Here is a 13,577-nt window from a genome sequence, read left to right as displayed (position 1 = left end):
ATAAGGGGTGGGGGCGGCGGCGGCTCCCTCTGCAGACAGAGAGGAGGAAGGCTCTCCTCACGGTGCCGGATCAGTATCTGTTCCCTTCATTTCCCACAGACCCCGTCTGGGAAGCAGAAGCCAAGAGGAAGCTTTGGGAGGGAATCTACTCACCTCTTTGGGAAAGAAGGCCTTTTCTCCAGGGCACAGAGCATCTACTCTAGCACCAAAGTTGACATTCTTACCTCGTTTTATTTTCCTCAGGAAGGCAACTCAAGTTTGAGAACTGTTTTAAAAAATTATTTGATTTCTATCCTGGGGTTCAAAACTAACTTCAGTTAAAGAGCAAATTGAAGCGTGGCGGCACACCGCAAGAGCAAATGAGGAAAAGATGAGAAAGGCAGCCTCCTGATGATATGTGGAAAGCCCCCGTTTCCTCAGGGAGCTGGACTGAATAGGTATATCCCCATCCTCAACCAGGTGATACTTCCTGAAACAGGGAAGACTTACGAATCGGCTGGAGTTGTTGTTGCGGACAGTTTTGGCGTTCCCAAAGGCCTCCAGCAGCGGGTTGGACTGCAGGATGATGTCCTTGACATGCTGTTACAGCAAACAGACCAGTGGTTAGGACAGTGCAAACACACACCACATCGTAGAAAGCCAAACTTTCCCTAAAGACCTGGTTTCTAAATGCGGTCAGGTGAGAGGCCTTAAATCCATATGTCCTCTCAACGTGTGTGTGTGTGTGTGTGTGTGTGTGTGTGTGTGTGTGTGTGTGTGTGTGTTCCAACTCCCTTGACTTCATTCAAGCAAGATTCCTGGAGCTAGCTGCCGCCACTAAATCGAGATCTACAAACCTTACCGGGTTGGGCTTCTAGACCAGCTATGCTCACCCTGCACGGCCAGGTGTGCGGGCACTCATGGCAGAAAGGGAAGTGAAGCACGAGGGGGCATCTCCTTGCTGTTCTGATCAGAATCTCTACTACCACTGCCCTCTCTACCCAACCAACTATCCCTGCTCTACTGCCTGCTGCAGCACCACCTCCACCCGCCTCACTGCCAGTGACAGGTACCTGCAGAGAAATTAAACAGTTTGTTCTCCTCAAACAAGGTTGTATTCTCAGAGTTCTGTGCTTCCAAAACTGTAATATGTGAGAACCACCTCGGGACTTTGTTAAAATGCAGATAGAGGATTCAGTAGGTCCAAGGCAGGACCCGAGAGTCTGCATGTCTAACCATCTTCCTGGTGCAGCTGGTTCTGCCAGGATGGAATCAAATTGAGAGCAGGTAGGGCTAATGCTGGCTTGTACAGAACAATTATCCAGCCTACTGGAGGGGCAGAATTTGGGTTTCAAACATCCCAATTCTGTGCCAGACTAAAAAGTGTGCAAAACACGCCACAGGCAAGATAGCTCAATAGATAGGAGTTGACGCTGGAGAAGTCTTTCAACAAGTGAGTCATTCCTTGTACTTCTAATTATTCACATTTTTATGGTTAAAAACACGTTCCAGAAATAACAAGTCTTGGGGTTTGTGTTCTGTAGCTACTGACTAATTTCAAGCCAAGAGCTCTGTATCATTGTCCTCATAGGAAAACAGGAAGAGAAAAGTCAACATTAAACGTCTGCAGTCTGGCCACGAAGTCATGGTCTGGAGAATAGAGGACTAGATTAAGGCATTAACTACTAATTGACTATGCAACAGCCAAAGTGTTCCCTTTGGTACCCTCCTGAACATTCAGAAGAGGAAGAACTGGATTTACATTGTCCAGAGACATGTCATTAGCAATGGCATCAAAGGAAAATTCTGGGTGGTCTCTTTATGAGGTTAGTTTCAAAGCTTAGAAACATTACTTCCATCCAAGCCACGAACTCTCGTTTAAAGGCTCATGGATTTATACAACCTTTGCTTTTTTTTTGGTAAAATCAATTTTGATATGTGGATCTTCACTAATCAGTTATCTGTTGTTTGCAGGTCAGACAAGCCTATATCATTTATCAACACTCAGCTTCTCATGGGGATAGAGCAAAAGAAAGGCTTTTCCCTGTCTCTTGCCTTCTTTAATTACTGTCTTGTTAACCGAGAATCTTTATGCATGTAGCCCCATCCATTTATCCATCTATCCATACACTATCAAGATGTCCAATAGCATTCTGTGGTAAATGTATTGGGGAAAAGAGAAAGCAAATTACAGTAGAGGATCAGCCCACTCACAAAACAGCAACCTGAATTCCTGTCTCCATATCCATCTGCTAGGGAGAGGGTGTGATTACGTGACTGGAATAAAGCAAGTGGACTGCACCACACTGATCTAGGTTCTTGAGCTGCACTCACTGTCTAATATGGAAGCCATGAGCCACATGTGGATTTGATCTGCAACATGGCTAGGCTCAAATGAATGGGCTGTAAGTGTAGAATACACACTGGATTTAAAAGATTTAGCACTGAACAGAATGCGAAATATCTCATCAATTTTTAATATTGATTGTATGCTGAAATGATAATGTTTTGGGATATGGCGGGTTACATAAAATAGATTTTTTTATTTTTATTTTTTTACAGAGACAGAGAGAGAGAGTGAGAGAGAGGGATAGACAGGGACAGACAGACAGGAACAGAGAGATGAGAGGCATCAATCATTAGTTTTTCGTTGCGCGTTGCAACACCTTAATTGTTCATTGATTGCCTTCTCATACGTTCCTTGACCGTGGGCCTTCCGCAGTCTGAGTAACCCCTTGCTCGAGCCAGCGACCTTGGGTCCAAGCTGGTGAGCTTTTGCTCAAACCAGATGAGCCCTCGCTCAAGCTGGAGACCTCGGGGTCTCGAAACTGGGTCCTTCCGCATCCCAGTCCGTCGCTCCATCCACTGCACCACTGCCCGGTCAGGCCATAAAATAGATTTAAAAAATTAATTTGAGGCCCTGGCTGGTTGGCTCAGTGGTAGAGCGTCGGCCTGGCGTGCAGAAGTCCTGGGTTCGATTCCCGGCCAGGGCACACAGGAGAAGCGCCCATCTGCTTCTCCACCCCTCCCCCTCTTCTTCCTCTCTGTCTCTCTCTTCCCCTCCCGCAGCCGAGGCTCCATTGGAGCAAAGATGGCCCCGGCGCTGGGGATGGCTCCTTGGCCTCTGCCCCAGGCGCTAGAGTGGCTCTGGTGGCGACAGAGCGACGCCCCGGAGGGACAGAGCATCGCCCCCTGGTGGGCGTGCCGGGTGGATCCCGGTCGGGCGCATGCGGGAGTCTGTCTGACTGTCTCTCCCCGTTTCCAGCTTCAGAAAGATACAAAAAAAAAAAAAAAATAATAATAATAATAATAATAATTTGATAGGCCTCTTTTTACTTTTTTGTAATGTGGTTACTTAAAAATTTTAAATTATGTACATGACATGCATCAACTTTCTACGAGACAGTGCTGCTCTAAATCTTCCTTTCGTTCAGCACATACAGTTACGCACAGTACATAATACTTGACAGTGAAAATAAACAACTATGTTACTGGTTTGTGCATTTACTGTACTATATTTTTTGTTATTTTAAAAATGTACGCTTTCTACTTCCATGAAAGTTTGCTGAGAAGAATACTGTGGTATACCAGCAGAGAAGCCTCATACCTCGCGTTTATTACATCTCTTGATTGCATCATTTTCTCTTGTGCTTGATTTAATCTCCTGTTGATTTGTACAGAGCCATGATGTGCAGGCATGTAGCCTAGGAGCAGTAGGCCTAGTGACGCAGTTCCCAGCACATATCCTGACAGTTAAGCAGGGCATAACTGCAGAGTAAGATACGGCTGTGCCCACCCCATTCTCCACACTGTCCCCTTGAATGTGGGGCTTCTCTGCCTATCTTTTATTTCCTTCCTTATCCTTTCTCCTGCAGTCTCTGGGCCTTTCCCTTTTCTAGTGTTTACTCTTTAACCTTTTCTTTCTTCCTTTTTCTCTTTTTTCTCTCTCCCTCACCATTTTAAAATTTTTGTAAATTTCTTGAATTGGAAATTTATTCACATAGCTCAATCATAAAAAGGTTCAAAGGGTATATAGGGAGAGTATGCCCTTCCCTCAGGCTCCTCAATTTCCTCCCTGAAGGAATCATCATCAGTTTCTTATATATCCTTCGAGAGAAATGTTATACTTATCCAAAACGTATTGATATATGTTCGCTCCCCACCCCCACCCCCCAAAGGGCAGAACATTATACAAAATGTCCGAAACCTTGCTTTCTGCAATTCATGATATAGCTCGGAGATCACTGACTCTCAGAACATGGAGCTTCATTTCTATGGCTAATATTAACTTCTTTTCTGAACCATAAATTATTTCACCAGTCACTGACTTCTTTTCTGAACCATAAATTATTTCACCAGTCACTGACTGATGAACATTGAAGTTGTTTCTAGTCTTTTACATCACAAAAGAATGCCACATCAAAAAACTTCATACAAGTACCATTTTGCATATATTTCAGCACCTCTACAGGATATATTCTCTTAAGCAGAATTAAACACGTCGAAGGGTGCACACATGTTTAACAGAGTTTGCTGAAATGCCTTCCAGAAGAGTATACTAATTCAAGCTCCTACCGGGAATGTATGAGCAGCTACATCCCTCTTTTTACCAACAGAATGTTTAAAACACTACACGATTTCTGCCATTCTGACAGTTAGGAGAATAGTGTTTTGGTAAAATTTTAACCTACACTATTCTTATTATCATGAGGGTAAACAAATTTCCATTTTACGAGTCACTTATATTTCCTTCTCTAAGTTGTCTTTTATGCTCTTTGTGTTTATTTTCCTTTGGTATTTTTTATCTTTTTACTGGTTGGTAGGAGCTCATTCTACCGTGGCATCTCCATTTTGTAACATGCTATTTCTTTGTAGATTTCAAGTTTCTTGAGAACCAATATTTTTTCCGTGGAAGAAGAATGGAGCCTCTTACATTTCACGTAGGACAGGGTCTCAAAATGGGCCACATCACATCTCACCTGGACTTTGGGGCCTCCTCCAGACACTCGGGAGATGTAGCTCATGATGTATTTGGCTGCCACTGTCTTTCCAGCACCGCTTTCACCACTGAGGAAAGAAAGACAAAAACATTCTCCCATGAAGTGGATGACAACCAGCTCTCTCCCTTCAGACCACCCCCACCAAACAGAAAAGAAGACAGGTAGAAAGAAATTCAGTAGAAAGTGCACAACACTGATTGAGAAAGGTTGATCAGGGCAGAATCGGATCACTTCCATGATGTCTATGAGTAATGCTGTGTGGACCAGGGTTCTAATAATCATCATCGTGGACATGGGGTCTTCAAACTTTTTATAAAAACCGCCCACTTTTGCAGTGCTGGTCAACCTGGTCCCTACCGCGCAACCAAACAGCGCTGCGATTGGCCCACCATGAAAGCTGGACCGCCCACTAGTGGGCGGTAGGGACCAGGTTGACCAGCACTGCAAAAGTGGGCGGTTTTTATAAAAAGTTTGACAACCCCTGTAGGAATGGAATGTTTTACAAAAATTACGACTGATACAAAGAGTGTAAACATAGGAAAAAATCATGAAGCAATGTTAAGTGAAATAAATCTGATTCAAGTTACATATAAAATATGTTACAAAAATGGAAAGAAAAAAGTACCTAAGGAAAAAAAAACTAGAACATAATATTAGTAGAAGTTTGGGTAAAGGAAAAGATATCATGGGAGATTTCTTTTAGTTCATTGTTCTCCAAATATTTAGTAATGCATATATTACTTCTAGAATTAAAAAATAAAAGAAAAAGGAGGCATTCTCAGTTTCAACCCGTGTGCCTTGAACTGATGCAAACAACTTTAAAATTGAAGTTCTAAAATTAAATGATGAGGCAAAATTAACTGTATCCTGAATAACAAAGACTACCTTGCGTTTTGTGGCTTTACTGCATGGGGAAAATGCAGTATTATTTATAGTCTGCTCATCAAAATCCCCATTCTAACTTCAAAATTCCCTTGAATTCATGCTGCCATCAATTCCAAATACTCAATTGAGAACATGTTTAAGTCAGTCAGATATCTCATCTCTCTCTTGGTAGTCTTTGTGTTACCACAATAGAAATATCTAAAGGCGTCGGCCTGGCGTGCGGGAGTCCCGGGTTCGATTCCCAGCCAGGGCACACAGGAGAGGCGCCCATCTGCTTCTCCTCCCCTCCCTCTCTCCTTCCTCTCTGTCTCTCTCTTCCCCTTCCACAGCCAAGGCTCCATTGGAGCAAAGTTTGCCTGGGCGCTGAGGATGGCTCTGTGGCCTCTGCCTCAGGCGCTAGAATGGCTCTGGATGCAACAGAGCGATTCCCCAGATGGGCAGAGCATTGCCCCCTGGTGGGCATGCCGGGTGGATCCCGGTTGGGCGCATGCGGGAGTCTGACTGCCTCCCCGTTTCCAACTTCAGAAAAATAAAAAATAAAAATAAAAAAAGAAAAGAAAAGAAATATCTAAAGGAATCCATATCATGTAAAGTAGTGGCATTTAGTACGAAAAATTCAGACAATATATTTTTTTGCAACTGGTGTTCAGGAATTTTAGGGTGCAGAATACATGGGTTTTTTTTTATAAACACCCAACTAATGCACTGTTATCAATTGTTTAGCTACTTAAGAAAAGAGGAAACATTTGCTTAGAGTACAGTCTAACCAGGTGACCCCTACCCTCAATGGAAACTGAAATGTGATTTTGAAAAAAATTTAATATTTCAAAACAAAACAAATAAATAAAGTAGCCATAGTAGCAAAACTCAGAAAGAACTTTGTTTAACTTTCTTAAACTAATTAGCGAGATGATGGGGAAGAATAAGAAAACCATATTCTTTGAGGATCTCAGAGTTCTGAATCCATTCTTGTACTTAGCTTCTGGCTTCTAGGTCACATGACTAGGGAAATCAGACTGAAATTTCAGAAGGAAAATATATGGTGGCAAGTAAAAAACCAGTAAGCTGGGATGAGCTCTCATCTCATTTACAAAAGAACACTCTTACTCACAGGCACAAATATCATACGCACAGTAAGTCTTTCAGCTCTATGAGAAAATTATCTGTTTAAATGGTCCATGTAATCAGATGATTTATATGTTAGGTCCTGGATCAAAACATACACTCTTTCTCATGTGAACCACAGAATTGGTCAACAAGGAAGTTTCATCTTTTAACTTTGTAAATAATGTGAACATTTAAGAATATTGGAAAGTCCAAGAGTACAATGGTACTACTACCCAATATAATATTACACAGACATTTAAAACAATTAGAAAACTATGTGGTACCATAAAGACAATGTAACTAAAGTAGCAACCTAAGTAGAAGACAATATGTCTATAGTGCAATTTTTACAAAACTCTGTAAAAATAATGTGTGGACAAACATGGAAATGGAACAAGGAAAAAAATACTTGCTTCAAGGGGCTGATATTTAGATGACTCTTTGCTTCTTTATTTGTGATTTCTCTTAATGCTTACATTTTTGAGAAAGGCAATTACCCGTCAATTTTTAAAAACAGCATTTCCAGAAAAAAGTGGTATCACATATCACAGTGAAGATCAACAAGAATTGATTTCTTTAGATTATTACTCAACTTCCTATATCATGATGAATAAACAGATTTTCATTTTAGAATTTCTCACAGCAAACTGACTGTGTGTATGTGAAAGAGAGAAAGGAAAATATCAAGTTCTTTAAGAACTATGAAATAAAAACAGTGTTTCCCCCAGTGTCTTTGGTTAATAATGTGATCAAGTGTGAAATATTTCAGCTCTTTTGTTGGAAGAAAAAAAATCCCGGAAAATAACTCATTGCATATATTAAAATAAATATACCAGGTCCAATAATAGGAAATCTATGTTCTCAGTAACTGCAATGTTTTTCAGAAGATTTAAAATAATTAGTTCTGGCTGAACATTGATCAGAATTTTCATTTCTTGGTTTCAATTTACAGCACTTAAAAAGAAGTCTTATTGATCAGAGGCAGGTAATTTGCCCAGAATATGGTACAATAATGGGAAGTTAGATAGTTACTTGAAGCTTACAGTATATACAAACAGGATTATACTGGCCTTTCGGGATGGGAATAGACTGCTTCTTCCCCTGGACTGACACTCAAGTGAAAAGAATGTGAGGGTATCAGACAAATTACACAGCAAACCCAAAATTATTGGCTTTAAATTTCACAGCAGATAGAGCAGTTTCCTTGGCTTATGGTTATAGGCAACCTTTTTTAATTTAATTGCCTTCACTTCTAAAGTGAACAAAAAACTACTCTAGCAGTGTAATTTTTTTAAATTAATTTTAATGGGGTGACATTGATAAATCAGGGTACATGTGTTCAGAGAAAACATCTCCAGGTAATTTTGACTTTTGGTTATGTTGCATTCCCCTCTAGCAGTGTATTTTAGAAACAGGCTCCTAAATCCAGCAGCCTGTCAGAATCCTTAAAGTACTTAACAAATGTCCATGTTTGGGATCCTCTTCTGACCTGCTGAATCCCAAACTCTAAGGACAGGGCCTAGAAATAAGAGTTTTAAACAAAGTCCCATGCTCTTGTATAGCTGGCTGGGAATCAGCCACACAAATTTAAAAGGAAGTAAGTCAAGACATACTTCATAGGAAATATGAATTCAAATAGGAAACAATGTAGTTTCTGTGTGCATTAGCTATAGAAATGAAAATATATGCTAAAATATAGAAGAAATGGAAAGAATGTTCTGGGGTGGGGGTAGGGAGGCTAATTACAATGATATATTAATAATTGAATTCAAGGACCGTAATTGTTTGTCTTAGTCTGAAGGTTATTCCTCACCCAATGGTGTGTTCAATTCAGTTCAACTGCTAGCAAATGTAAAAATGTCAGTTATACTTTTCAGATATCTCATAGAATAAGGAGAGTTAACCATTTTTACTGCTGGAAGATCAGCAGTCTATTCCCACCCTCCCCTTCCTTGTCTCAAAAAATGTCTAATGGTGCTTAACCACAGTACCTGTTGTTCTCGTAAAGTAAGTTCATGTAATTCAAATGTTGCTTTTCCAACTGTTTGCACGTTAGAAAGGATAAAAATTTATAGCAAAAATTGTACGTGTATTTGTTTACCCAACACGCATCATCTAATTGCTGCCATGTGCCACGCTCCAGGCTGGAGGCGGGAGCTGTGGCTCCTGCCCTGGAGGTGCTCACCGCCTCCTGGGAAAGGTTTTATTATATGTCATAATAAAACCGCAGCAGGCCCTGGCCGGTTGGCTCAGCGGTAGAGTGTCGGCCTGGTGTGCGGGGGACCAGGGTTCGATTCCCGGCCAGGGCACATAGGAGAAGCGCCCATTTGCTTCTCCACCCCCCCTCCTTCCTCTCTCTCTTCCCCTCCCGCAGCCAAGGCTCCATTGGAGCAAAGATGGCCCGGGCGCTGGGGATGGCTCCTTGGCCTCTGCCCCAGGCGCTAGAGTGGCTCTGGTCGCGGCAGAGCGATGCCCCGGAGGGGCAGAGCATCGGCCCCTGGTGGGCAGAGCGTCGCCCCTGGTGGGCGTGCCGGGTGGATCCCGGTCAGGCGCATGCGGGAGTCTGTCTGACTGTCTCTCCCCGTTTCCAGCTTCAGAAAAATACAAAAACAAAACAAAACAAAACAAAAACCCGCGGCAATGGGGCACTGCTGTAGCGATTCCTCGGGGGGATCGATCCCTGACTGGAGTGGGCGTCAGGAAAAAGTTCCTAAAGGAAGTGGTACTAGTTAAGTCTCAATGAGACAGATAAGTTAGTCAGGTGGGGAGAGAGAGAGAGAGAGAGAGAGAGTGTGTGTGTGTGTATGTGTGAATGTATGTGTATGTGTAGGAAGAAAGGAGAGAAAGAGGGAGAGGAAGAGTGAAAATGTGATGTCACCAGCTGGGGAATCAAGGTGAAGGAGATATAGGAGTTCTTTGAACTATCCTGGCAATTTCCCTGTACACTTAAAACTACTTAAGGCCTGATTAGGAGGTGGCGCATGGACACAGCGTCGGACTGGGATGCTGAGGACCCAGGTTTGAAACCTGAGGTGGCCAGCTTGAGCACAGGCTCATCTGGCTTGAGCGCAGGCTCAGCTGCTTGAGCCCGGGGTCGTCACCTTGAGCGTGGGATCACAGACATGACCTAATTAATGGTCGCTAGTTTGAGCCCAAAGTTCACTGGCTTGAGCAAGGGGTCACTGGCCCAACTGGAGTCCCGCCACCCCTGGTCAAGGCACATATGAGAAAGCAATCAATGAACAACTAAGGTGCCACAACGATGAATTGATGCTTCTCATCTCTCTCCCTTCCTGTCTGTCCCTGCCTATCCCTACCCCGCATCTGTCTCTCTCTCTAAAAAAAAAAAATTACTTCAAAATAAGTGGTTTAGAAAAAAGCTTATGGGAAAATTTGCAAATCTGAGAATTAGGTAGGAAGAAGTACATGTAATCTATGTTCACTTTTGTTCCTGTGAAATATCTATCTATCTATACACACACACACATACACACACACACACAAATATATATTTCTTTTAATTGTCTTGATCAGTGGCCGATAAGAGATGATCAGCAGACAGTTGAAAATGTGATTCTGGAGCCCTGGGAAAAGGATAAAGATAAAGATGGAGTGATGTGAGTGATCAACTTGGTAAAGAGGATTGTGATGGTGAGAGTGAGTGAGATTACCAAGGAAAAGTATGACCGAGAACGGGCTGAGCTGGGACCTTGGGGACTGTGCAGCCACTGTCTGCCCCCACTCAGGCACATTCCCCACCCCCCCTTTTCTGATAACATCCTGATTTGGTTCTGGTATCTGTCCCTGCATACGAGACACAGGGAAGCTGGTCCTACTCCCAGCAAAGACTATCTGCATCTGATCCTCCCAGCAACTGTCTAGAGCCCATATAAACAAAGTTGCCCAATTGGACAGAAGGGAAAAATGAATGGGAGAGGTTCCTCTCTCCTCCAGGAAGTAGGAAAACATGACTTTCTTTTTTTAAAAAAAATATATATATATTTTAATTTACTCATTTTTAGAGAGGAGAGGGAGAGAGAGAGGAGAGACAGAGAGAAAGAAGGGGGGAGGAGCTGGAAGCATCAACTCCCATATGTGCCTTGACCAGGCAAGCCAGGGTTTCGAACCGGCGACCTCAGCATTTCCAGGTCGACGCTTTATCCCACTGCGCCACCACAGGTCAGGCCGAAAACATGACTTTCTGATTGCCACTGGCAGCCACCTGAAACCGTCCTGGGGAACCAATCTTAGGAGGTGTGGACTGCGAAGCAGAGAAATGAAGAAGAACCTTGGTCTTTGTGGCATCACTGGACCACGAGTCAACCAGCCGCGGGGTCTGCACAATCTCTGCAGGTTTTCTTAGGTGAGATAACAAATTTCCTTAATGTCTAAGCCAGTTTGAATTAGATTTCCAGTTTCTGGCAGCTCAAAGCATGTTCAATGAGAAGGGGACCACTGACATTTCAGGAGCATCCTGAAGAAGCAGCTCCAGAGCATGCTGGAAAAGAAGAGCAGGAGGAAGAGGTGGCATCATGAAACGCAGGGACTTGGGGTCACCTGTGTCAAAACGGCAGCAGATCAATGAGACAGTGAAGTTCTGAAAATGTCCACTGGGACCTATTCTTTCGGATCTTTCTGTTTTGATATAGGGACCTTTTAAGATTGACTTTGACTCTTATTTCCAAAGGTATAACCCAAGGATATAAAAATACAAGGATAAATTTAACAAAATGACCTTTTCTATTTCTGAAGTTATAGATGGTGAGCATATTAGTGACTAAAAAGTCATCCAGAAGATGAGAAACAACATTAATTTCAAAGGAGATTGGTGACTGACCACCACAGATTGGTGTTTGTCACAGGTGAGGGGGTACGAGGAGGGTGAAATGGGTAAAGGAGGTCAAAAAGTACAAATATCCAGTTATAAAATAAATAAGTCACGGGATGTAATACACAGCATGTGACTACAGTTAATACTACATTGCATATTAGGAAGCTGTTAAGAGAGTAGATCTTAAAAGTTCTAATCACGGCAAAATGATTTTGTAACTACGTATGGTGATGGATGTTAACTAGACTTAGTGTGATGATCACTTCATAATATACACATTTATCAAGTCCTTTTGTACACCTGAAACTTAAATGTCAATTATACTTCAAAAAAAAAAGGAGCAAATTGAAATATTCTGGATGTAATAACTGTAACTTGTGTCCATCGAGTGTTTAAAGCATGTCAGGAACTGTGGTGGGGGCTTTACACATATCAATCAGTGACCTAAAGAACAGCCCTGGGAGGCAGGTGCAATTCTTATCCCCATTCTTTGATGAGAAATGCTAAGCAACCTGCCCAGCGATCACACAGCTAGTGAGTGGCATTACTGGGAAAGCACTTGAGACAGTCTGACTCAGTAGCTACACAGCTGCAGATGAGGGTAATGTGTTTAAAATCCACACATGGGTTAGATAGTCAGTTAAAATCAGCAATATCTCCCAAAGAAACTCCATGAATAGCACAGTTTGTAGTATCATCAAACTTGTAAACACTCCTGAACCTTTACTGATGCACACCCCTTTAAGTAAGGTTTCTGCCAAAAACAAACACTTATTATCTCACGCACAGCTGGAACTAACAAATCATAGCCTGCCTGCAGCACTGGGGTCACAAGACAAGATGTGATCATGAGTGAGAATCACATCAATGAAGGTTCTGGACAGACTCTTCCAAAGACTCAGTTTACACACTCCCTTCCTGGCAGCCCTGGGACCTGGGAATGAGAGAAGTAGGAAGTGAAGCATCTCTTGTTGCCCAAAAAGAAAGGGGTGACCTGTCAAGACCTTGTAATAACACTGAAAAATAAATCCTCAAAGACATGCAATGGCGAAATGCATAAAATACAAAATGAGAGTATACTAAAGCCACTGAGTAAATGATAAACATAATGAGGAAAGCTTGAACAAAACAAAGAGCTGTTATTTCTTCCCAATTAGCATTACCAAGCAGACAAAATTGTATCTGTGGACTGCCAAGAAAACAGCCCCATGGCAATGTTCACCTTGGCCTAATGAAACGCAACAGGAGGAACCCACTGTTCAGTACCGAGGCCAAATTTGAGCCCTAGCTAAGCTACTTATTAGCTCTGAAATTCCTTTTAGTGTTACTAGCAGGTATTTTACATCTCTCCTGAAAAGTTTGTTTGTTTGTTTGTTTGTTTATCTTTTTTCCTATGTATTTCTCTGAAGCTGGAAACGGGGAGAGACAGTCAGACAGACTCCCGCATGCGCCCGACCGGGATCCACCCGGCACGCCCACTAGGGGCGATGCTCTGCCGCAACCAGAGCCACTCCAGTGCCTGGGGCAGAGGCCAAGGAGCCATCCCCAGCGCCTGGGCCATCCCGCTCCAACGGAGCCTCAGCTGCGGGAGGGGAAGAGAGAGACAGAGAGGAAGGAGGAGGGGGGCGGAGAAGCAAATGGGCGCCTCTCCCTTGTGCCCTGGCCGGGAATCGAACCTGGGTCCCCCTCACGCCAGGCCGACGCTCTACCGCTGAGCCAACCGGCCAGGGCCTCTCCTGAAAAGTTTTTTAAAAATGTTTAGGTGTATTTCTTTA

At 42.9% G+C, this 13,577-nt stretch overlaps 1 protein-coding gene across 1 annotated transcript in view; it reads right to left on the bottom strand.

Annotated features, from left to right (window-relative positions):
* MYO1E (myosin IE) overlaps positions 1 to 13,577 on the bottom strand; it is a 243,090-nt gene that overhangs the window by 103,955 nt on the left and 125,558 nt on the right. The window contains exons 5-6 of the mRNA XM_066341498.1: positions 4,959 to 5,046; positions 490 to 579 (exon numbers count right to left, since the gene is read on the bottom strand). Coding sequence (XP_066197595.1) covers positions 490 to 579; positions 4,959 to 5,046 — 178 coding nt within the window. The remainder of the gene's footprint in view (positions 1 to 489; positions 580 to 4,958; positions 5,047 to 13,577) is intronic.

Source organism: Saccopteryx leptura, chromosome 6 (genome assembly GCF_036850995.1).
Source record: "Saccopteryx leptura isolate mSacLep1 chromosome 6, mSacLep1_pri_phased_curated, whole genome shotgun sequence".
In the NCBI taxonomy this organism is placed as follows: Eukaryota; Metazoa; Chordata; class Mammalia; order Chiroptera; family Emballonuridae; genus Saccopteryx; species Saccopteryx leptura.
The sequence above is the reverse complement of the archived record's forward strand: the minus strand, read 5'-3'. Positions and strand labels throughout refer to the sequence as shown.